At 48.8% G+C, this 24375-nt stretch overlaps 1 protein-coding gene across 2 annotated transcripts in view; it reads right to left on the bottom strand.

The window, feature by feature from the left end:
* Window positions 1-239: 239 nt before the first annotated feature.
* ARRB2 (arrestin beta 2) overlaps window positions 240-24375 on the bottom strand; it is a 59878-nt gene continuing 35742 nt past the window's right edge. For both annotated transcript variants that reach the window (XM_063930957.1, XM_063930956.1), the window contains 8 exons: window positions 17548-17683; window positions 17362-17446; window positions 6484-6556; window positions 6259-6396; window positions 6090-6173; window positions 5900-5973; window positions 1889-1943; window positions 240-800 (listed from right to left, as the gene is read on the bottom strand). In XM_063930957.1, coding sequence (XP_063787027.1) covers window positions 704-800; window positions 1889-1943; window positions 5900-5973; window positions 6090-6173; window positions 6259-6396; window positions 6484-6556; window positions 17362-17446; window positions 17548-17683 — 742 coding nt within the window. In that variant the 3' untranslated portion in view covers window positions 240-703. The remainder of the gene's footprint in view (window positions 801-1888; window positions 1944-5899; window positions 5974-6089; window positions 6174-6258; window positions 6397-6483; window positions 6557-17361; window positions 17447-17547; window positions 17684-24375) is intronic.

Genomic DNA, 24375 nt, shown 5'->3' with positions numbered 1-24375 from the left:
CCCCCTAGATAGGACCCTCTCGCCCCAAATCCTACATATTCACAGCTGTGGAAGGTTCCCTGTATACAATGTGTGAGTGCGTTCCAGGCCGTCCAAGGACCTGGGGTCTCTACAGAAGTGTGTACAGATGAACACGCAACACACAGAGGACAACACGGCGTGCAGCTTGTGTACACACGTTTGGCATGCACACGGCGCAAACCGCTACACATGTGCGGAAACGTTTGATCGGGTGGGTGTAAATGTGTGTGTATATATATATATATATATATATGTATATATATTATGTAATCACATAAAAAAAATCTGCTCGATCTCTGTTTATATACAGCGTCCGTCCAGCCGCCCCCCAGTATGTATGTACGCGTGTATGGCCGCAGATTTCGCGTTACGCCGTGTATACACAGACTTATTGGTACCCATATACACAGAAGACTGATCTATATGTAAGTGTACATAAACAGCATCATTGACCGCTGCACCCCGACACATACAGCAGTGCAGATATGTATACAGGCGCCTAGCCCCGTAACAGAGGGTCTGTGTATATACACTATACTGTCCTGACTGTTACATGGATGCACACGTATACGCAGACTGCCATCTTGGTTTCACGCTGTGGGTGTATATCCATGCGGGAGCTCCCACTGAAAGGGGAACACTTTCCACTTGTGGCAAAGGGGCGGAGCCTCCACCCACCGGGCTAGCAGTAAGCCTCGTCATCGTCCTTGTCATCCTTTAACCCCTTGAGTCTCAGGCGGGCAAAGTCTTCAAATACAATGTCGTCATCCTGAGGGAAACTGAGGCAAGACACAAGAAGGGGAGAAGATGTTTAGAGTGGAGGGGTGATCCTTGATTACATCCATCTTACGTATATGTCAAAATAACAGAAGGGAGTCGAATGAAGACAAAAACATTCGCCAACAGTGACACAGTAACGGATGAGAAGATGTGCAAGGCTAAAGGCATACCTCACAACAGCCCAGGTTTGGCCTCACAACAGCCCAGGTTTGGTGGGACATGTCCTGCTTTTCTGACACTGTCCCACCATACCACCCATGGGCCAATGTGTCTCTCGTGGAGGGAGGGAGGAGGTATGGTCAAGGCCCCTCTCACCCTCTGCTCTGCTTCTGAGGGCATACCCTGTGACTACCGGCATGTGTTGAAGAACTTTCCTGCTAGGCCTCAACTCGTTCCCCTTGCACTAGGCCATACCCAGGTCACAATTTATGGTTACAGTAAGTTGGGAGGTATGTTGAAGGGGCAAAGTCACCGAAACGCAATTCCCATAACCCTATAAGAGGGACAAGTCCCCCCTCCCCAAGTGAGGGGCGTTACAGGAGCTTTGAATAGAAGTAATCTAAAATACATCTGACTTCAGTCATTTCTGACCTATTTTAGGCTGCTTCAAACCAATGTCAGACATTAGGTAATGGGCTCAATGAATAGCTATACTTTTCCCACAGGGAAGGCGGCCTATGTGGCTTCACCTGACTGATGTCATTGGTCACTGGTGAAGTCATAACTTGCACAGCCATTAGATGGTCTGATGCAATACTCAGTGGGATCCTAGTCGTAGGGCTGCTCACAAAAATCCATCAGTCAATGGCGAGACCGGGCTGTGAGGAGGGCGAGTTGCGGTGCCATTGCTTTCCACACTGTTGCAACAGCAAGTAACCCCACCCCCCTTCACACGTAATAGGATCGACCCCAATGTCTCACTACAGCCTGGTCAATGGACAGGTGGCATTAATAACTCCACTGAGAACAGTACGGTCACACGTAGCTATAAATACATTCCATCCGGTATCACACACCCGCGCTTCCTTGCAGGCACACTGTGCACACAAGTACCTGGGGCTACACAAATACATGCCGGTACACTTACTTTGTCTCAAATTCTATGAGATTTGTGTCAACAGGGGTATCCATCTGTGGGTACTCTGTAATACAGGAAGAGACGGCAGTGTGAAAAAATAGTCGGCAGCCGACATTGTGACACAGAGACAAGTGATAGTCAGAGGGATATGATGCAGGCAGAGCTGGAGGAACAGCCACAGAGAAGACTTTGGTCAGACTAAAATGACTGCGCCAGGAGCAGAGCGTGCTGCTAAGTGCTAATGCTTCCAGTCATTGGTGAGGGCTGACTGCGCCAGGAGCAGAGTGCGCCACTTAGTGCTAATGCTTCCAGTCATTGGTGAGGGCTGACTGCGCCAGGAGCAGAGTGCGCCGCTTAGTGCTAATGCTTCCAGTCATTGGTGAGGGCTGGCTGCGCCAGGAGCAAGGCGTGCTGCTAAGTGGTAATGCTTCCAGTCATTGGTGAGGGCTGGCTGCGCCAGGAGCAAGGCGTGCTGCTAAGTGGTAATGCTTCCAGTCATTGGTGAGGGCTGACTGCGCCAGGAGCAGAGTGCGCCGCTTAGTGCTAATGCTTCCAGTCATTGGTGAGGGCTGACTGCGCCAGGAGCAAGGCGTGCTGCTAAGTGCTAATGCTTCCAGTCATTGGTGAGGGCTGACTGCGCCAGGAGCAGAGTGCGCCGCTTAGTGCTAACACGGGCCAGTCAGTGGTGAGGGTCGATTGCGTCCGAAGACTAGTGGTTTTGGCAATCTTTCACAGAGTTATTTCCAACATGTCACCATCACAGGAAATGAGGATTACATGTGCTGCAGAACACCGCAGACACTTCTCTATACAGAGGGCGTCTGCTCCTTTCCCACCTGCAACCTTCCAATAGCTGCAGTTCCTGAGGTTTCAAGCTGAGGACCAAGGACTAATAAGCTGACAGCCCCATGTCTGAGCCTCTCTAACATTACATTTTCCTGTGATTCAAGCTTTACTTTGTGGAACCTTTAGTGACTGAACCGTGAAAATTCAGTGCGAGAGATTTCTGACAGTAGACAGAAGGAAGTACAATTACAGACCGACTCTCTCATAGCATGGTAGAATTACCCACTCCCTTTCTGGACAGAAAAGTTATAGATAATCTGTAAAATGTAGAGATGATCTGAGAATAAAACAGGTTCAGAGGGCCCTGTCCAGAAAGTTGAAGCAGTATTTTACTGCGTATGAGGCATGCACATTCACCATATAATTCCTTCCAGTCTCACTGCCAGAGAGCCATACTGGGCTGTACCCACTCAACTACACCCAGACTCACTGCCAGACAGCCATACTGGGCTGTACCCACTCACCTACACACATACTCACTGCCAGAGAGCCATACTGGGCTGTACCCCACTCACCTACACCCAGACTCACTGCCAGAGAGCCATACTGGGCTGTACCCCACTCACCTACACCCAGACTGGGCTGTACCCCACTCACATACACCCAGACTCACTGCCAGACAGCCACACTAGGCTGTACCCCACTCACCTACACCCAGACTCACTGCCAGAGAGCCATACTGGGCTGTACCCACTCACCTACACCCAGACTGACTGCCAGAGAGCCATACTGGGCTGTACCCCACTCACCTACACCCAGACTGACTGCCAGAGAGCCATACTGAGCTGTACCCCACTCACCTACACACAGACTCACTGCCAGAGCGCCATACTGGGCTGTACCCCACTCACCTACACCCAGACTCACTGCCAGAGAGCCATACTGGGATGTACCCCACTCACCTACACCCAGACTCACTGCCAGAGAGCCATACTGGGATGTACCCCACTCACCTACACAGACTCACTGCCAGAGAGCCATACTGGGCTATACCCCACTCACCTACACACAGACTCACTGCCAGACAGCCATACTGGGCTGTACCCCACTCACCTACACCCAGACTCACTGCCAGACAGCCATACTGGGCTGTACCCCACTCACCTACACCCAGACTCACTGCCAGACAGCCATACTGGGCTGTACCCCACTCACCTACACCCAGACTCACTGCCAGACAGCCATACTGGGCTGTACCCCACTCACCTACACCCAGACTCACTGCCAGAGAGCCATACTGGGCTGTACCCCACTCACCTACACCCAGACTCACTGCCAGAGAGCCATACTGGGCTGTACCCCACTCACCTACACCCAGACTCACTGCCAGACAGCCATACTGGGCTGTACCCCACTCACCTACACCCAGACTCACTGCCAGACAGCCATACTGGGCTGTACCCCACTCACCTACACCCAGACTCACTGCCAGAGAGCCATACTGGGCTGTACCCCACTCACCTACACCCAGACTCACTGCCAGAGAGCCATACTGGGCTGTACCCCACTCACCTACACCCAGACTCACTGCCAGAGAGCCATACTGGGCTGTACCCCACTCACCTACACCCAGACTCACTGCCAGAGAGCCATACTGGGCTGTACCCCACTCACCTACACCCAGACTCACTGCCAGAGAGCCATACTGGGCTGTACCCCACTCACCTACACCCAGACTCACTGCCAGACAGCCATACTGGGCTGTACCCCACTCACCTACACCCAGACTCACTGCCAGAGAGCCATACTGGGCTGTACCCCACTCACCTACACCCAGACTCACTGCCAGAGAGCCATACTGGGCTGTACCCCACTCACCTACACCCAGACTCACTGCCAGAGAGCCATACTGGGCTGTACCCCACTCACCTACACCCAGACTCACTGCCAGAGAGCCATACTGGGCTGTACCCCACTCACCTACACCCAGACTCACTGCCAGAGAGCCATACTGGGCTGTACCCCACTCACCTACACCCAGACTCACTGCCAGAGAGCCATACTGGGCTGTACCCCACTCACCTACACCCAGACTCACTGCCAGAGAGCCATACTGGGCTGTACCCCACTCACCTACACCCAGACTCACTGCCAGAGAGCCATACTGGGCTGTACCCCACTCACCTACACCCAGACTCACTGCCAGACAGCCATACTGGGCTGTACCCCACTCACCTACACCCAGACTCACTGCCAGAGAGCCATACTGGGCTGTACCCCACTCACCTACACCCAGACTCACTGCCAGAGAGCCATACTGGGCTGTACCCCACTCACCTACACCCAGACTCACTGCCAGAGAGCCATACTGGGCTGTACCCCACTCACCTACACCCAGACTCACTGCCAGAGAGCCATACTGGGCTGTACCCCACTCACCTACACCCAGACTCACTGCCAGAGAGCCATACTGGGCTGTACCCCACTCACCTACACCCAGACTCACTGCCAGAGAGCCATACTGGGCTGTACCCCACTCACCTACACACAGACTCACTGCCAGAGAGCCATACTGGGCTGTACCCCACTCACCTACACCCAGACTCACTGCCAGAGAGCCATACTGGGCTGTACCCCACTCACCTACACCCAGACTCACTGCCAGAGAGCCATACTGGGCTGTACCCCACTCACCTACACCCAGACTCACTGCCAGAGAGCCATACTGGGCTGTACCCTACCTAAACCCAATCTAACTGCCAGACGGCAATATCAGGTGGTCCCCAACTTATGTCCAGTTTCACTGCAAGATAGATATACTTGGCAGTCCCCCATCTACACCCAATCTCGCTGGCAGTAGGTTATACTAGGCTGTCCCAGCCTATACCCAGTCTCACTGGCAAAATGCTATAATGGGTTGTTTCATACTTATGACCAAATCTCACTGTCAGTTGGCCATCATGGGCAGTGCCCTACCTATGCCCAGTCTCTCTGCCAGGCAGCCATACTGGGTAGTCCCCAATCTACGTCCAGTCTCACCAGCAGAACATTATACTGGGTGGGCTCCCACTGACACACAAACTCCTTGCCAGATGGCCACCCTGGGTGGGCCCCCACATACACCCAGTCTCATTGCCAGACAGCCATTCTGGAACGTCCTAATCTACACCCAGTCTCACTGGCAGATAGTCATACTCGTGCACCACAGGCATCTCAGGAGCTTACTGGACTCACCGGACAAAGGTCGAGAAACTGACTCCGGAGGCTTCGGATGCATTAGGACAAAAGGCAGCTCCACAGCGACATCCCTGAGAGGGACAGAACAGCCAGATCAGTTTGGAGGTAGGAAGGCCAGCTGTATGCTAATTCAGGTATCCTACAGCTAAGTCATCACTACAACGCATTACACCAGTGCAGTACTCACGCTCCACGTGACACCACCAGTTTCACTCTAACCCTGTAGGAGACCAGGATTCCCAGAACTTCTTTACTGGAGCCTTCCTTCACACTGCAAATACAACACAACATGGGGCATGAGACACTGACACCTCACATGGCAACTGTACCAATCACAGCCCGTACGGGACACTTACATGGTGCTCGATGCAAGATTGGTGTCCTCGTGTTTCAGCTTCCCGTCCAGGGCGAGTCCACGTTTCTCCCGGTTATTAGACAGCAAGGGGGTGAGCGTGTAAACTTTGCAGAAGGTGGAGCTGGCGGCCACCTGGTCACTATGGGCATTGGAAAAGATGGTCAGTGGAATGAGGGAGTAGCAAGAAGGCCGGCGGCTGCCGGGGGAGGGGAAAGGCTTTACTTACTCCTGCTCAATATGGGCTACCGGACACTTGTACTGGGCCGTGCTGAACAGGCAGATGTCTGCGTACTGTCGGACTATAAGAGAGGAGACGGGGGAACGGGTGAGGAGCAGTGCTTTTATTTAAAACTGTATACAATTGCGTATTCCATAGCGCTGAGCCACGGAGCAAAAAAACATTAGTATACAATGACGACAACACAGAAACACAAAATGTTTCATGGTACTTTCAACATTTGGAAATATAGTAAAAAAAACACATGAATAAAAAATATGAAAAGGTTTATTTGTTATAACAACAACAACAGCTGAAATACTGAATCAAAGAATGATCAAAGTATATCTAGGCCACGTAATGACAACATGGAAAGCGCTTATCTGCAATCTGCTGTATCCAAGACTTAACCATCGCAGTATTCTTGGCAAGCCTAAAGACCGACTTCAATCTACCAGCAGATTATTACTAAGCTTCTCAGCCAATATTGGGACTGGATTTTAAATAATTTAGGTCAGGGCTGCGCGTGTCAAAGATATAAATGTATATTACACGGGCGAGTCACATTATTATAACCACCGCCTACATGTGACCTCAACAGCACATAGCCAATGAAGTACGTCACGCGTCGTGCGCTGGCTTGGTGGGTATATAAGGTGTGTGATAGGCCGTCTACAGAAAGAAACATGCCACCGAAAACAGCAGTTACCCGCCTACATTTTGGCTGCATCTCCCAGTTACCTACTCCAAATGGTCCCTTCCGGTCAATCACTCTGAACAAATCTTCACTGCAACATTTGCGGCATCGCAAAAGTCCCTTGGTCCAAGCGCAGAGTGATCGCAGTGCACGCACAGTCTACCGATAATCGCTCAGTTGCGTGAACATCGGCACTGCGTACAAACCGAAATCAGTCCACGAGTCGGACAATAGTAAAACAGAGGAGTCAGAGATGAAGGCTTGGTGTACAGACTCCATGGGCGTGATGTAATAAAGTCAGAGTTCGTCGGCCGTGCGGGATGCTGGCCAAACTCAGAGGTTTTTATTTTAAAGGGGCAATCATATACAAGGGATAAACCATGCCTTCTTAATGACTGCCCCTTTAAAAAAAAAACGTCCGAGCTCGGCCGGCATCACGAACTCTGACTTCCTTACATCTCGCCCATAGCCCTGATCTGGAGTCACAAATACTGTTAAAATTGTATAACTTCCACTTCTGTTCCATTCAAAATGAGTAATTAATTCTGAAAACACTTTATGAAATCATTGTTCTAATCTAAACCCAGAAATACATTTATAAAATTAGGGGCCATCATCGAGCCCATAGCAAAGCCCAGAGCCCCTAAGAAAGAATCATTCCCAAACTTAAGAGAAAATATAAACTGAATAGAATCTAATTCCATTGGGTTATTGATACAACTGTCACCACTCAAATGGGATTCAATTGCCAACATCACTTCTGTATTTCTGTTTAGGGACAAGTGGCAATAACTCTCCACACCAAGTTTATGGCACCCATAGAGACTCGGTGGTACATACAAAACCCTCCAATGCTTGTGATCTAAACATTGAGGGATTGAAGCAGAATTGGTAGAAAATTGCTCAAGGACGCACAGAAAAATCGTGTATTTTCAGCCAATTGCGGAGTTATAGCATCTCAAGATGGTACCACCTCTGCACGTGTAACATGTGCGCCTAGGGGGGGGTGATTCAGACCTGATCGCTGCTGTGCATTTTCGCACAGCTGGCGATCGGCAATTGACTGCGCATGCACCGCAATGAGCATGCGCGCCGGCCAACAATAATGGGCATCGCCGATCAGCGACGGGATGGTGCGAAAATTTAAATCACACGGGCGTTCGCAAGGTGATTGACAGGAAGAGGCCGTTTGTGGGTGGTAACTGACCGTTTTCTGGGAGTGTCCGGAAACACATAGGCGTTCCGAAGCGTTTTCAGGGAGGGTGTCGGACGTCAGCTCCGGCCCCGATCAGCCTGATGTGATCGTACTGTAGGAGTAAGTCCTGGGCTGCACAGAGACTGCACACAGTGGATTTTTGCAGCTCGGAGTACACACAGCATCGCACACTTGCACAGAGAATTTACATTCCCGCCTTGGGCTGTGATTATCGGAACGTAGGACAGCAAAGTTAGCAGCCCAGCGATCTGGTCTGAATTACCCCTTAGCACGCTGACAGTCCGCATCAGTGATGCACCTAAACTAGCAGCAAAATATACACTCCCCAACAGCCCTATTTTCATAGACGAGCAGGTCTGAATAAGATGTATTTGCATGAACACACACACCTCCTGAACAATGCCTACATACAGTAACACTCTTTCCCACCCCCATTCTGCCTCTCCAGCATGCATATAAATATACACTACCCGTACTTGCGTGTCCCCACATTCGCAGCAGCAATTTATGTAGATGTTCTAAATCTAAATAAGCATCAGCCCTTTAGTAACAAAAAGCTGCAAATAAATAGCAAAAATAATTAGATAAATTCCACATCAGAGAATTAATGGTGAAGGGGCGGGAAAGTGTTGGGGATTTAAAGAACACGATTGGAAAATCCGTTATAGAAATTTTGCTCAAATTTTGTAGTAATGGCTTCAATTTAGGATATACATACATACATACATACACACGCACATACACACGCACATACACACGCACTCATACATACATACGTCAGTCGTTCTCAAACTTTTTTGAATCACGGCGCCCTAGAGAATCAGAATTTTTTTCACGGCTCCCCTAGGCCAGAAGTTTCTTATTGAGAAATTTAGAAAGAAATATTAAATTAAGTAAACTCCATTTATTTGTTATCCTTAGGTTTAATTGTGTGGTGAGGGACAGGATTTGCTTCTGTTTGTCCCTTATTTTATGATTGACAGCCACCAGCACTGGTTTTGCCTATTACATTGACCATAAATAATTTTAATTGGTCCTGAACCACCAACCAGGGCACCCCTGTAAGTGTCCCGAGGCACCTCACGGCACACAGTGCGAGAACCACGGTAATAATGAAACGTTTTCTTTGCGAAACTGTACAGGTCTCGTTTACACATCTGATCCACTGTCTATAGGCGTCTTGAATTGCCACTCCCCCCCCCCGCCTTCCCCCTTATCTGCTTAATCATCAATGAGTCATCGCTCACAATTTCCTGCAGGACCTGTTTTTCAACATGTTAAAGATTGTGTGAAGATAAGGGGCCCGCACCAGCCCGACTTCCTAAAATAAGATATTATAGCCTCATAAAATTTATCAATATCATCGCCGCAGTACTCAATTGGACGAAAGTTTGATAGAGTTTACTAAATATATATATATATATATATATATATATATATATATATATATATATATATATATATATATATATATATATCTCCTTTCATATGGGCGGCACTCAGAGACTTTCAACACATAGATAAGTGCAAAAAAAAGGACCCCACCGGGCCGTTTTATTCGTGACGTTTCGGGGTATAGTCCCCTTCCTCAGTCTGAGGAAGGGGACTATACCCCGAAACGTCACGAATAAAACGGCCCGGTGGGGTCTTTTTTTTGCACTTATCTATTTGTTGAAAGTCTCTGAGTGCTGCCCATATGAAAGGAGATATGTACAGATGCTGATCTGAGGGGAAGGCACCGGAGCAAGGCATACGTAATACCGGAGTGCCAGGGATTCTACAGGCTTTATATATATATTTTTATATATATATATATATATATATATATATATATATATATATATATATATATATATATATATATATATATATATATATATATATATATATATCTATATCTATATATATCTATATATATCTATATATATCTATATATCTATATGTATATATAGATATGTATAGATGTATAGATAGATAGATAGATAGATAGATAGATAGATATATATATATATATATATATATAGATATAGACTTATAGCCCGGCACTCCCTTAAAAGACAATGTGCCCCGGTGCCCTCAGTAAGGCATGGATAGAGAAAGAACAGAAGACTGCGGCACTCGGCGACTGGTGTAATCACAATATATTATTCAAAAATTACACCCATCAACGTTTCGGGGGATCTAACCCCTTTATCAAGATGTAAGAGTAACTCTTACATCTTGATAAAGGGGTTAGATCCCCCGAAACGTTGATGGGTGTAATTTTTGAATAATATATTGATATTACACCAGTCCCCGAGTGCCGCAGTCTTCTGTTCTCTCTATCTATCTATCTATCTATATATATATATTTGCAGCAAAACAAAGTTTTATTAGGGATCGTTCTGGCTGTGCTGTGGAGGGATTGGAGAAAATAATAAGAATTTACTTACCGATAATTCTATTTCTCGTAGTCCGTAGTGGATGCTGGGGACTCCGTAAGGACCATGGGGAATAGCGGCTCCGCAGGAGACTGGGCACAAAAGTAAAGCTTTAGAACTACCTGGTGTGCACTGGCTCCTCCCCCTATGACCCTCCTCCAAGCCTCAGTTAGGATACTGTGCCCGGACGAGCGTACACAATAAGGAAGGATTTTGAATCCCGGGTAAGACTCATACCAGCCACACCAATCTCACCATATAACTTGTGATCTAAACCCAGTTAACAGCATGATAACAGAGGAGCCTCTAGAAAAGATGGCTCACTACAGCAATAACCCGATTTTTTGGTAACAATAACTATGTACCAGTATTGCAGACAATCCGCACTTGGCTGTGGCAGGCCTGCCACAGAATGTGCAAGCTGAATTGTACTACAAATCCAACGAGCAATAGTCTGCTTAGAAGCAGGAGCACCCAGCTTGTTGGGTGCATACAGAATAAACAACGAGTCAGATTTTCTGACTCCAGCCGTCCTGGAAACCTATATTTCCAGGGCCCTGACAACGTCTAGCAACTTGGAGTCCTCCAAGTCCCTAGTAGCCGCAGGCACCACAATAGGTTGATTCAGGTGAAACGCTGAAAAACACCTTAGGGAGAAACTGAGGACAAGTCCTCAATTCCGCCCTGTCCGAATGGAAAATCAGATGCGGGCTTTTACAGGATAAAGCCGCCAATTCTGACACGCACCTGGCCCAGGCCAGGGCCAACAGCATGACCACTTTCCATGTGAGATATTTTAACTCCACATATTTAAGTGGTTCAAACCAATGTGACTTTTGGAACCCAAAAACTACATTTAGATCCCAAGGTGCCACTGGAGGCACAAAAAGGAGGCTGTATATACAGTACCCCTTTCACAAACGTCTGAACTTCAGGGACTGAAGCTAGTTCTTTTTGGAAGAAAATTGACAGGGCCGAAATTTGAACCTTAATGGACCCCCATTTCAGGCCCATAGACACTCCTGTTTGCAGGAAATGTAGGAATCGACCTAGTTGAAAATTCCTCCGTCAGGGTCTTACTGGCCTCGCACCACGCAACATATTTTCGCCAAATGCGGTGATAATGTTTTGCGGTTATATCTTTCCTGGCTTTGATCAGGATAGGAATGACTTCATCCGGAATGCCTTTCTCCTTCAGGATCCGGCGTTCAACCGCCATGCCGTCAAACGCAGCCGCGGTAAGTCTTGGAACAGACAGGGTCCTTGCTGGAGCAGGTCCCTTCTTAGAGGTAGCGGCCACGGATCCTCCGTGAGCATCTCTTGAAGTTCCGGTTACCAAGTCCTTCTTGGTCAATCCGGAGCCACGAATATAGTGCTTACTCCTCTCCATCTTATAATTCTCAGTACCTTGGGTATGAGAGGCAGAGGAGGGAACACATACACTGACTGGTACACCCACTGTGTTACCAGAGCGTCTACAGCTATTGCCTGAGGGTCCCTTGACCTGGCGCAATACTTGTCGAGTTTTATAAACATGTGGAAGACTTCCGGGTGAAGTCCCCACTCTCCCGGGTGGGGGTCGTGTCTGCTGAGGAAGTCTGCTTCCCAGTTGTCCACTCCCGGAATGAATACTGCTGACAGTGCTATCACATGATTTTCCGCCCAGCGAAGAATCCTTGCAGCTTCTGCCTTGCCCTCCTGCTTCTTGTGTCACCCTGTCTGTTTACGTGGGTGACTGCCGTGATGTTGTCCGAATGGATCAACTCCGGGTGACCTTGAAGCAGAGGTCATGCTGAGCTTAGAGCATTGTAAATGGCCCTTAGCTTCAGGATATTTATGTGAAGTGATGTTTCCAGGCTTGACCATAAGCTCTGGAAATTCCTTCCCTGTGTGACTGTTCCCCAGCCTCGCAGGCTGGCATCCGTGGTCACCAGGACCCAGTCCTGAATGTCGAATCTACGGCCCTCTAGAAGATGAGCACTCTGCAACCACCACAGGAGAGACACCCTTGTGCTTGGTGACAGGGTTATCCGCTGATGCATCTGAAGATGCGACCCGGACCATTTTTCCAGCAGGTCCCACTGGAAAGTTCTTGCGTGGAATCTGCCGAATGGGATTGCTTCGTAGGAAGCCACCATTTTTCCCAGAACCCTTTCATTGATGTACTGAGACTTGGCTCGGTTATAGGAGGTTTCCGACTAGCTCGGATAACTCCCTGACTTTCTCCTCCGGGAGAAACCCCTTTTTCTGGACTGTGTCCAGGATCATTCCTAGGAACAGAAGACGAGTCGTCGGAATCGGCTGCGATTTTGGAATATTGAGAATCCAATCGTGCTGCCGCAACACTACCTGAGATAGTGCTACACCGACCTCCAACTGTTCCCTGGATCTTACCCTTATCAGGGAATCGTCCAAGTAAGGGATAACTAAAATTCCCTTCCTTCGAAAGATTATCATCATTTCGGCCATTACCTTGGTAAAGACCCGCGGTGCCGTGGACCATCCATACGGCAGCGTCTGAAACTGATAGTGACAGTTCTGTACCACAAACCTGAGGTACCCATTGGTGAGAAGGGTAAATTGGGACATGAAGGTAAGCATTCTTGATGTCCCGAGACATCATGTAGTCCCCTTCTTCCAGGTTCGCAATCACTGCTCTGAGTGACTCAATCTTGAATTTGAACCTCCGTATGTAAGTGTTCAAAGATTTTAGATTTAGAATCGGTCTCACCGAGCCGTCCGGCTTCGGTACCACAACAGTGTGGAATAATACCCCGTTCCCTGTTGCAGAGGGGTACCTTGATTATCACCTGCTGGGAATACAGCTTGTGAATGGCTTCCAAAACTGCCTCCCTGTCAGAGGGAGACATCGGTAAAGCCGACTTTAGGAAACGGCGAGGGGGAGACGTCTCGAATTCCAATTTGTACCCCTGAGATATCACCTGAAGGATCCAGGGGTCTAATTGCGAGTGAGCCCACTGCGCGCTGAAATTCATTGAGACGGGCCCCCACCGTGCCTGATTCTGCTTGTAAAGCCCCAGCGTCATACTGAGGGCTTGGCAGAGGCGGGAGAGGGCTTCTGTTCCTGGGAACTGGCTGATTTCTGCAGCCTTTTTCCTCTCCCTCTGTCACGGGGCAGAAATGAGGAACCTTTTGCCCACTTGCCCACGTAAGGACTGCGCCTGATAATACGGCGTCTTCTTATGTTGAGAGGCGACCTGGGGTACAAACGTGGATTTCCCAGCTGTTGCCGTGGCCACCAGGTCTGAAAGACCGACCCCAAATAACTCCTCCCCTTAATAAGGCAATACTTCCAAATGCCGTTTGGAATCCGCATCACCTGACCACTGTCGTGTCCATAACCCTCTACTGGCAGAAATGAACAACGCACTTAGACTTGATGCCAGTCGGCAAATATTCCGCTGTGCATCACGCATATATAGAAATGCATCCTTTAAAATGCTCTATAGGCAATAATATACTGTCCTTATCTAGGGTATCAATATTTTCAGTCAGGGAATCCGACCACGCCAACCCAGCACTGCACATCCAGGCTGAGGCGATTGCTGGTCGCAGTATAACACCAGTATGTGTGTAAATACATTTTAGGATACCCTCCTGCTTTCTATCAGCAGGATCCTTAAGGGCGGCCATCTCAGGAGAGGGTAGAGCCCTTGTTCTTACAAGCGTGTGAGCGCTTTATCCACCCTAGGGGGTGTTTCCCAACGCACCCTAACCTCTGGCGGGAAAGGATATAATGCCAATAACATTTTAGTCACACGCCTCATTTAATTTCTCAGATTCAGGAAAACTACAGGTAGTTTTTCCTCACCGAACATAATACCCCTTTTTGGTGGTACTCGTATTATCAGAAATGTGTAAAACATTTTTCATTGCCTCAATCATGTAACGTGTGGCCCTACTGGAAGTCACATTTGTCTCTTCACCGTCGACACTGGAGTCAGTATCCGTGTCGGCGTCTATATCTGCCATCTGAGGTAACGGGCGCTTTAGAGCCCCTGACGGCCTATGAGACGTCTGGACAGGCACAAGCTGAGTAGCCGGCTGTCTCATGTCAACCACTGTCTTTTATACAGAGCTGACACTGTCACGTAATTCCTTCCAACAGTTCATCCACTCAGGTGTCGACCCCCTAGGGGGTGACGTCACTATTACAGGCAATCTGCTCCGTCTCCACATCATTTTTCTCCTCATACATGTCGACACAAACGTACCGACACACAGCACACACACAGGGAATGCTCTGATAGAGGACAGGACCCCACTAGCCCTTTGGGGAGACAGAGGGAGAGTTTGCCAGCACACACCAGAGCGCTATATATATATATAGGGATAACCTTATATAAGTGTTTTTCCCCTTATAGCTGCTGTATTTTTAATACTGCGCATAATTAGTGCCCCCCTCTCTTTTTTAACCCTTTCTGTAGTGTAGTGACTGCAGGGGAGAGCCAGGGAGCTTCCCTCCAACGGAGCTGTGAGGGAAAATGGCGCCAGTGTGCTGAGGAGATAAGGCCGCCGATAAGGGGGCGGAGCCTATCTCCCGTTTTTCTGTGTATTCTGGCAGGGGTTAAATTCATCCATATAGCCCAGGAGCTATATGTGATGCATTTTTTTTGCCATCCAAGGTGTTTTTATTGCGTCTCAGGGCCCCCCCCCCCCCCAACGCCCTTCACCCTCAGTGACCGGAGTGTGAAGTGTGCTGAGAGCAATGGCGCACAGCTGCAGTGCTGTGCGCTACCTTGTTGAAGACAGGACGTCTTCTGCCGCCGATTTTCCGGACCTCTTCTGTCTTCTAGCTCTGTAAGGGGGCCGGCGGCGCGGCTCTGGGACCTATCCATGGCTGGGCCTGTGATCGGTCCCTCTGGAGCTAATGTCCAGTAGCCTAAGAAGCCCAATCCACTCTGCACGCAGGTGAGTTCGCTTCTTCTCCCCTTAGTCCCTCGAAGCAGCGAGCCTGTTGCCAGCAGGTCTCACTGAAAATAAAAAACCTAAACTAAAACTTTCACTAAGAAGCTCAGGAGAGCCCCTAGTGTGCACCTTTCTCGTTCGGGCACAAAAATCTAACTGAGGCTTGGAGGAGGGTCATAGGGGGAGGAGCCAGTGCACACCAGGTAGTTCTAAAGCTTTACTTTTGTGCCCAGTCTCCTGCGGAGCCGCTATTCCCCATGGTCCTTACGGAGTCCCCAGCATCCACTAGGACGTCAGAGAAAATTGAGATTACTGAGATCACTAGGTGCAGGGCTCAATCCAATTAGATGCAAACTCGCATTAAACTTGCACACTTTGTGCTAATGCAATTAGCTTCCTGCTGCCTTTCTTTCCCCTCCACGTATCACGTCACTGTTATATGCAGCCCTATCCTCTCTGACTCATCTCCTGATGTCCTCTGTGCTGCTGGGAGACCCTGCTCCTTCCACTATATAATTCTCAGTCTGCGGGCTTCAATTATGCAAGACTGCTTTTGAGACTAGCTAAACTTTAAAGGGTGCATGAACCAGCACTAATACTCCTGCGGTTAGCTGAAATGCGGATGTAGTATTGGACGTGTTTCTCCATAGCTGTATTACACTAAAGTGAGAAAATACACTATATTATGCACGATCATAGTGTCTTACAGTGCAGTAGCGGTGCGCGGAAGCAGGGGTCTGCAGACACCGCAAAATGCATTCCCAGCCCCCATGCTACCAGCTCGGTGTTATAAGTGGGTAGAAGGGAGGTGACCTAGAGAACCACATAATATTACAATGTTGGGTGCAATCTGCACTGCTGAAGGGACCCGTGTGCACCCATGAGTGAAGTCACAAGGGCACCAAGTGTTATATGTTACACCAGGAGTGGGGAACCTCCGGGCCGCGGGCCGTATAAGGCTCGCAAAGCCATTTGTTCCGGCCCACCCGCTTGTGTCAGTGAAACACTCCGATGCTCAGTCCGGCGGCGGCGTGTCTCAGCTGTTAGGGCAGAGAGGAGAGCGCAGCTACTTGTCCGGCAGCAGCGGCAGGTAAGATCTCATACCAGCCGCCGGTTCGTGAGCTAATCAGAGCTCGCGGATCGCCAGCCAATCAGGAGCCGCCGCTGCCGGTCCGCGGGCTCTGATTGGCTCATGAACCGGTGGCTGGTTTGAGGTCCTACACGCCGCTGCCCGACGTAGCCGCGATCTCCTCCCTGTCCTGACCCCCGAGACACGCTGCCGGATGGAGCAGCAGCGGTGAGCAGCACAGTGGGGCGGGGGGGCAATTGTGGATCTGGCACTGTGGGGGCAATTGTGGATCTGGCACTGCCCTGTCATGTATCTGGCACTGCACTAGTGGGGGCATTTGTGTATCACGTCCCATTTCATTGTCCACTCCCATTTTTTTTACCTTTAAGGGGCAGACCTACTGGGGGAAAGGGGGGGGGGGGGGGCAGTGTAATTTTTAAGTTGAGAATTTTTGTATGTCCCCCGAAGGATTTTATAAATATCCATTTGGCTCTTGGTAGAAAAAAGGTTCCCCACCCCTGTGTTACACCATAGCAGAGAGGTGGGCACAACCTACCAGACACTTTCACCCTCTTGACAGTCTTGCTGGAGTTATTCGTCACGTGCACATTTACATTGATGGGCTCTCCGTGGTAATAGAGCTAGAAAGAGACAGGCAACAGGTCAATCCCAGCGCTCACCACCAAGAGGCGCCCTCACCCGATCCCATATCCCCACACACGGGATGAAAACTCTGCTGTACCTCCTTGTCCAGTGAGGCCTCCAAGTGTAACGACCTGTCTGACATCAGGAAGTTCCTGGTGGTCTCCGCTATGGGTTGGGGTCCCGACTTCTCTGGCGCAAACTGCACCTTCCTGATGACCAGACGCACAGAGTTCCTGTGTAACGTGAAAGGTCATTACATTAGTGTTACCAAACAAACAGTTACAACATTATGCTTTATTTATTAATATCGGCCAACATTTGTAAGCCTGGGCAATTATGAGTTATGTTTGCAGTGTAATATCCTCCGCATTATATACAACCAAATCCAGAGACCATTATTCAATCATATTCCAGACCAATGTGATGGAGCTGTCCGTCATGCCGACTCCTGAAAGAAACCTGGCCGATAACTGGTAGAGGAACCACTCGGGCCACCTCATGTCTGTGGTCATGCACGGTGAGCGTTACCCAGCGCCAGGAGAAAAGGAGCGCTGGGGGTACGGCTATGAAAAAGGGGATATTTGCCTCCATTTTGTTCATATTTGACTAGTTGCTAATTAACCCCTTGGTAGCCTGCTAGGTATGTATCATCCTCCTGGGCCTTACTAGTGGTAAAAAGGTTTATTTTGCACTGATCTATAGTACTATTGTATACGCACAAACTCCAATGCGAACGCAACGCAACATCTGTCCTTTCAGCAATCGTGGCTGCTCGGTGATACCATAATGTACCTGCGATCACCAACAACGGTCATCAACCACCACTTACCACCAGGGCTGATAAGGAGTCTACAGATGATTTCAATAAGGTCATCATGCTTGTCTCAAGAGCTCACAATCTGCAGTACTGACCACAGTGTGTACGTTAGTAACCCGAAAGGCGCGAAACACTACACAGTGTGATCCAATACTTATTTCTGTTTAGATAAGGCTTCCTCTATCTCACGTTAATATAGCACAGTAGATAACGTACAGATGTGACATCTGATAAATAGATATATTTGAGCATTTTCCAGTTAGACATTGCTTTGTGGTTTCTCTCCTTACACGTGACGTCTGGGGGGGATTTTTTTTTATACCATTTGTTTCTAGTCTCTAAAATGGATTAAACACGGTTATAGAGGAAAAAGGATCAGATGATACAAGAGAAACATGGTGTAGCACGAATGCCATGTTGTACAAGGATTAAGCAGACATGCCCTCATTATCTCCCCCAACACCAGTCACTCAGAGGACAGGGTGCACCATCCGCGGCACACGGAGTACGCCACTGCACAATGACATCCAGAAAACATGCTCAGCCTTACATTCCACTACAATTTCTAAGCATATGCCTGAACCAGAAATCATTGGGCACCACATCATTCTAAAGCAGAGGTTCTCAAACTCGGTCCTCGGGGGCACACACACTGCATGTTTTGCAGGTCTCCTCACAGAATCGCAAGTGAAATAATTAGCTCCACCTGTGGACCTTTTAAAATGTGTCCGTGAGTAATTAATACACCTGTGCACTTGCTGGGTTACTTGCAAAACATGCACTGTGTGCGCCCCCGAGGACAGAGTTTGAGAACCTCTGTTCTAAAGTGACCACTAAGGGGGGGGATCTAATCCAGCAAGATATGATGCCGCACTGTCCGTTTGCACACATTGCCACTTAGTCCGAAAGCAAAATATTGCTCATCTTTCCCTAAAGTTCTAAAGGGAGTTACTGGCCACAAAATTCACTGGGCCAGACTCATCTGCATCCAATCAGAGCCATAGAACCTTCACTGGACCAGACCCATCAGCAAACAATCAGAGACCCTTCACTGGGCCAGACATCTGCATCCAATCAGAACCCAAGAACCTTCACTGGACCAGACCCATCAGCATCCAATCAGAGCCATAGATCCTTCACTGGACCAGACCCATCAGCATCCAATCAGAGACCCTTCACTGGGCCAGACATCTGCATCCAATCAGAACCCAAGAACCTTCACTGGACCAGACCCATCAGCATCCAATCAGAGCCATAGATCCTTCACTGGACCAGACCCATCAGCATCCAATCAGAGACCCTTCACTGGGCCAGACCCATCTGCATCCAATCAGAACCTGAGAACCTTCACTGGGCCAGACCTATCTGCATCCAATCAGAGCCCGAGAACCTTCACTGGACCACAGCCATCTGTATCCAAACAGAGCATAAGAATGTTCATAACACATTGCCATATCCAATCTCTAAAGGTGGGTACACACGTAGCGATGTGTGCTTAAATTCTAAACAATCTGACTAGACTGCTTAGAAATTAAGAACACATCGCTCCAGGTTTAGGGGTGACGGCGACAACGATGTGCGACCCAGCGCGTTGCTATCGCTGGCTCTACATTTGGCAGCATGCATGCCAGATCTAGTCAAATCGCTCACATCACCGCTGGGTAAAGTCAGCTTTTGGGGTTTATCTTTTGCCTTGCTCAGCACACTTCGCGTTGTGTGCTGAGTGTTCAGAGATGTGTGCTAGATCGCCGAGAACACGTCTGGGAGAAATCTCTACGTGTACCCCTCCCCTTAAGCTTCCCACCCAATGTAAAAATAAGAATTTACTTACCGATAATTCTATTTCTCGTAGTCCGTAGTGGATGCTGGGAACTCCGTAAGGACCATGGGGAATAGCGGCTCCGCAGGAGTCTGGGCACATCTAAAGAATGCTTTAGGACTACCTGGTGTGCACTGGCTCCTCCCCCTATGACCCTCCTCCAAGCCTCAGTTAGGATACTGTGCCCGGACGAGCGTGCATAATAAGGAAGGATTTTGAATCCCGGGTAAGACTCATACCAGCCACACCAATCACACCGTACAACCTGTGATCTGAACCCAGTTAACAGCATGATAACAGAGGAGCCTCTAGAAAAGATGGCTCACTACAGCAATAACCCGAATTTTTTTTTTTTTTTTGGTAACAATAATTATGTACCAGTATTGCAGACAATCCGCACTTGGGATGGGCGCCCAGCATCCACTACGGACTACGAGAAATAGAATTATCGGTAAGTAAATTCTTATTTTCTCTGACGTCCTAGTGGATGCTGGGAACTCCGTAAGGACCATGGGGATTATACCAAAGCTCCCAAACGGGCGGGAGAGTGCGGATGACTCTGCAGCACCCAATGAGAGAACTCCCGGTCCTCCTCAGCCAGGGTATCAAATTTGTAGAATTTTACAAACGTATTTGCTCCTGACCAAGTAATTGCTCGGCAAAGTTGTAAAGCCGAGACCCCTCGGGCAGCTGCCCAAGATGAGCCCACCTTCCTTGTGGAGTGGGCATTTACAGATTTTTGGCTGTGGCAGGCCTGCCACAGAATGTGCAAGCTGAATTGTACTACAAATCCAACGAGCAATCGTCTGCTTAGAAGCAGGAGCACCCAGCTAGTTAGGTGCATACAGGATAAACAGCGAGTCAGATTTCCTGACTCCAGCCGTCCTGGAAACATATATTTTCCGGGTCCTGACAACGTCTAGCAACTTGGAGTCCTCCAATTCCCTAGTAGCCGCAGGCACCACAATAGGTTTGGTTCAGGTGAACGCTGAAACCACCTTAGGGAGAAACTGAGGACGAGTCCTCAATTCCGCCCTGTCCGAATGGAAAATCAGATAAGGGCTTTTACAGGATAAAGCCACCAATTCTGACACGCGCCTGGCCCAGGCCAGAGCCAACAGCATGACCACTTTTTCTGTGAGATATTTTAACTCCACAGATTTAAGTGGGTCAAACCAATGTGACTTTTGGAACCCAAAAACCACCTGGAGATCCCAAAGTGCCACTGAAGGCACAAAAGGAGGCTGTATATGCAGTACCCCTTTAACAAATGTCTGAACTTCAGGGACTGAAGCTAGTTCTTTTTTGGAAGAAAATTGACAGAGCTGAAATTTGAACCTTAATGGACCCCAATTTCAGGCCCATAGATACTCCTGTTTGCAGGAAATGTAGGAATCGACCCAGTTGAATTTCCTCCGTCGAGCCTTACTGGCCTCGCACCACGCAACATATTTTCGCCAAATGCGGTGATAATGTTTTGCGGTTACATCCTTCCTGGCTTTTATCAGGATAGGGATGACTTCATCCGGAATGCCTTTTTCCTTCAGGATCCGGCGTTCAACCGCCATGCCGTCAACGCAGCCGCGGTAAGTCTTGGAACAGACAAGGTCCTTGCTGGAGCAGGTCCCTTCTTAGAGGTAGAGGCCACGGATCCTCCGTGAGCATCTCTTGAAGTTCCGGTAACCAAGTCCTTCTTGGCCAATCCGGAGCCACTAATATAGTGCTTACTCCTCTCCATCTTATCAATCTCAGTACCTTGGGTATGAGAGGCAGAGGAGGGAACCCATACACTGATTGGTACACCCACGGTGTTACCAGAGCATCTACAGCTATTGCCTGAGGGTCCCTTGACCTGGCGCAATACCTGTCGAGTTTTTCCCAACGGTTTATAATCATGTGGAAGACTTCTGGGTGAAGTCCCTACTCTCCCGGGTGGAGGTCGTGCTGAGGAAATCTGCTTCCCAGTTGTCCACTCCCGGAATGAAAACTGCTGACAGTGCTATCACATGGTTTTTCGCCCAGCGAAGAATCCTTGCAGCTTCTGCCATTGCCCTCCTGCTTCTTGTGGCACCCTGTCTGTTTACGTGGGTGACTGCCGTAACGTTGTCCGACTGGATCAACACCGGCTGACCTTGAAGCAGAGGTCTTGCTAAGCTTAGAGCATTGTAAATGGCCCTTAGCTTCAGGATATTTATGTGAAGTGATGTCTCCAGGCTTGACCATAAGCCCTGGATATTCCTTCCCTGTGTGACTGCTCCCCAGCCTCGCAGGCTGGCATCCGTGGTCACCAGGACCCAGTCCCGAATGCCGAATCTGCGGCCCTCTAGAAGATGAGCACTCTGCAACCACCACAGGAGGTATACCCTTGTCCCTGGTGACAGGGTTATCCGCTGATGCATCTGAAGATGCGACCCGGACCATTTGTCCAGTAGGTTCCACTGGAAAGTCTTGCGTGGAATCTGCCGAATGGGATTGCTTCGTGGGAAGCCACCATTTTTACCCAGAACCCTTGTGCATTGATGCACTGAGACTTGGTTCGGTTTTAGGAGGTTCCTGACTAGCTCTGATAACTCCCTGGCTTTCTCCTCCGGGAGAAACACCTTCTTTCTGGACTGTGTCCAGGATCATCCCTAGGAACAGAAGACAAGTCGTCGGAACCAGCTGCGATTTTGGAATATTGAGAATCCAATCGTGCTGCCGCAACACTACCTGAGATAGTGCTACACCGATCTCCAACTGTTCCCTGGATCTTACCCTTATCAGGGAATCGTCCAAGTAAAGGATAACTAAAATTCCCTTCCTTCGAAGGAATATCATCATTTCGGTCATTACCTCAGTAAAGACCCGGGGTGCCGTGGACCATCCCTACGGCAGCGTCTGAACTGATAGTGACAGTTCTGTACCATAACCTGAGATACCCTTGGTGAGAAGGGTAAATTTTGACATGAAGGTAAGCATCCTTGATGTCCCGAGACATCATGTAGTCCCCTTCTTCCAGGTTTGCAATCACTGCTCTGAGTGACTCAATTTTGAATTTGAACCTCTGTATGTAAGTGTTCAAAGATTTTAGATTTTAAAATCGGTCTCACCGAGCCGTCTGGCTTCGGTACCACAATAGTGTGGAATAATACCCCGTTCCCTGTTGCAGGAGGGGTACCTTAATTATCACCTGCTGGGAATACAGCTTGTGAATGGCTTCCAAAACTGCCTCCCTGTCAGCGGGAGACGTCGGTAAAACAGACTTTTGGAAACGGCGAGGGGAATACGTCTCGAATTCCAATTTGTACCCCTGAAATATTACCTGAAGGATCCAGGGGTCTACTTGCGAGTGAGCCCACTGCGCACTGAAATTCATTGAGAACGGGCCCCCACCGTGCCTGAACTTGTAAAGCCCTAGCGTCATACTGAGGGCTTGGCAGAGGCGGAAAAGGGTTTCTGTTCCTGGGAACTGGCTGATCTCTGCAGCCATTTTCCTCTCCCTCTGTCACGAGCAGAAAAGAGGAACCCTTTTGTCCGCTTGCCAACCAGGACTGCGCCTGATAATACGGCGTCTTATTTTGAGAGGCGACCTAGGGTACATCCCCTTTTTTTAAGGCAATACTTCCAAATGCCGTTTGGAATCCCTGACCACTTTACTGGTAGAATACAACGCACTTATACTTGATGCCAGTCGGCAAATATTCCGCTGTGCATCATGCATATATAGAAATGCATCTTTTAATTGCTCTATAGGCAATAATATACTGTCCTTATCTAGGATATCAATATTTCCAGTCAGGGAATCCGACCACGCCAACCCAGCACTGCACATCCAGGCTGAGGTGATTGCTGGTCGCAGTATAACACCAGTATGTGTGTAAATACATTTTAGGATACCCTCCTGCTTTTTATAAGCAGGATCCTTAAGGGCGGCCATCTCAAGAGAGGGTAGAGCCCTTGTTCTTACAAGCGTGTGAGCGCCTTATCCCCCGTAGGGGGTGTTTCCCAACGCACCCTAACCTCTGGCGGGAAAAGGTATACTGCCAATAACTTTTTAGAAATTATCAATTGTTATCGGGGGGAAACCCACGCATCATCACACACCTCATTTTATTTTTCAGATTCAGGAAAACTACAGGAAGTTTTTCCTCACCAAACATAATACCCCTTTTTTGGTGGTATTCATATTATCAGAAAAGTGTAAACATTTTCCATTGCCTCAATCATGCAATGTGTGGCCCTATTGGAAATCACGGTTGTCTCTTCACCGTCGACACAGGAGTCAGTGTCCGTGTCGGCGTCTGTATCTG

This window comes from Pseudophryne corroboree, chromosome 6, assembly GCF_028390025.1.
Source record: "Pseudophryne corroboree isolate aPseCor3 chromosome 6, aPseCor3.hap2, whole genome shotgun sequence".
In the NCBI taxonomy this organism is placed as follows: domain Eukaryota; kingdom Metazoa; phylum Chordata; class Amphibia; order Anura; family Myobatrachidae; genus Pseudophryne; species Pseudophryne corroboree.
This window is presented reverse-complemented; position numbering and strand designations above follow the sequence as displayed.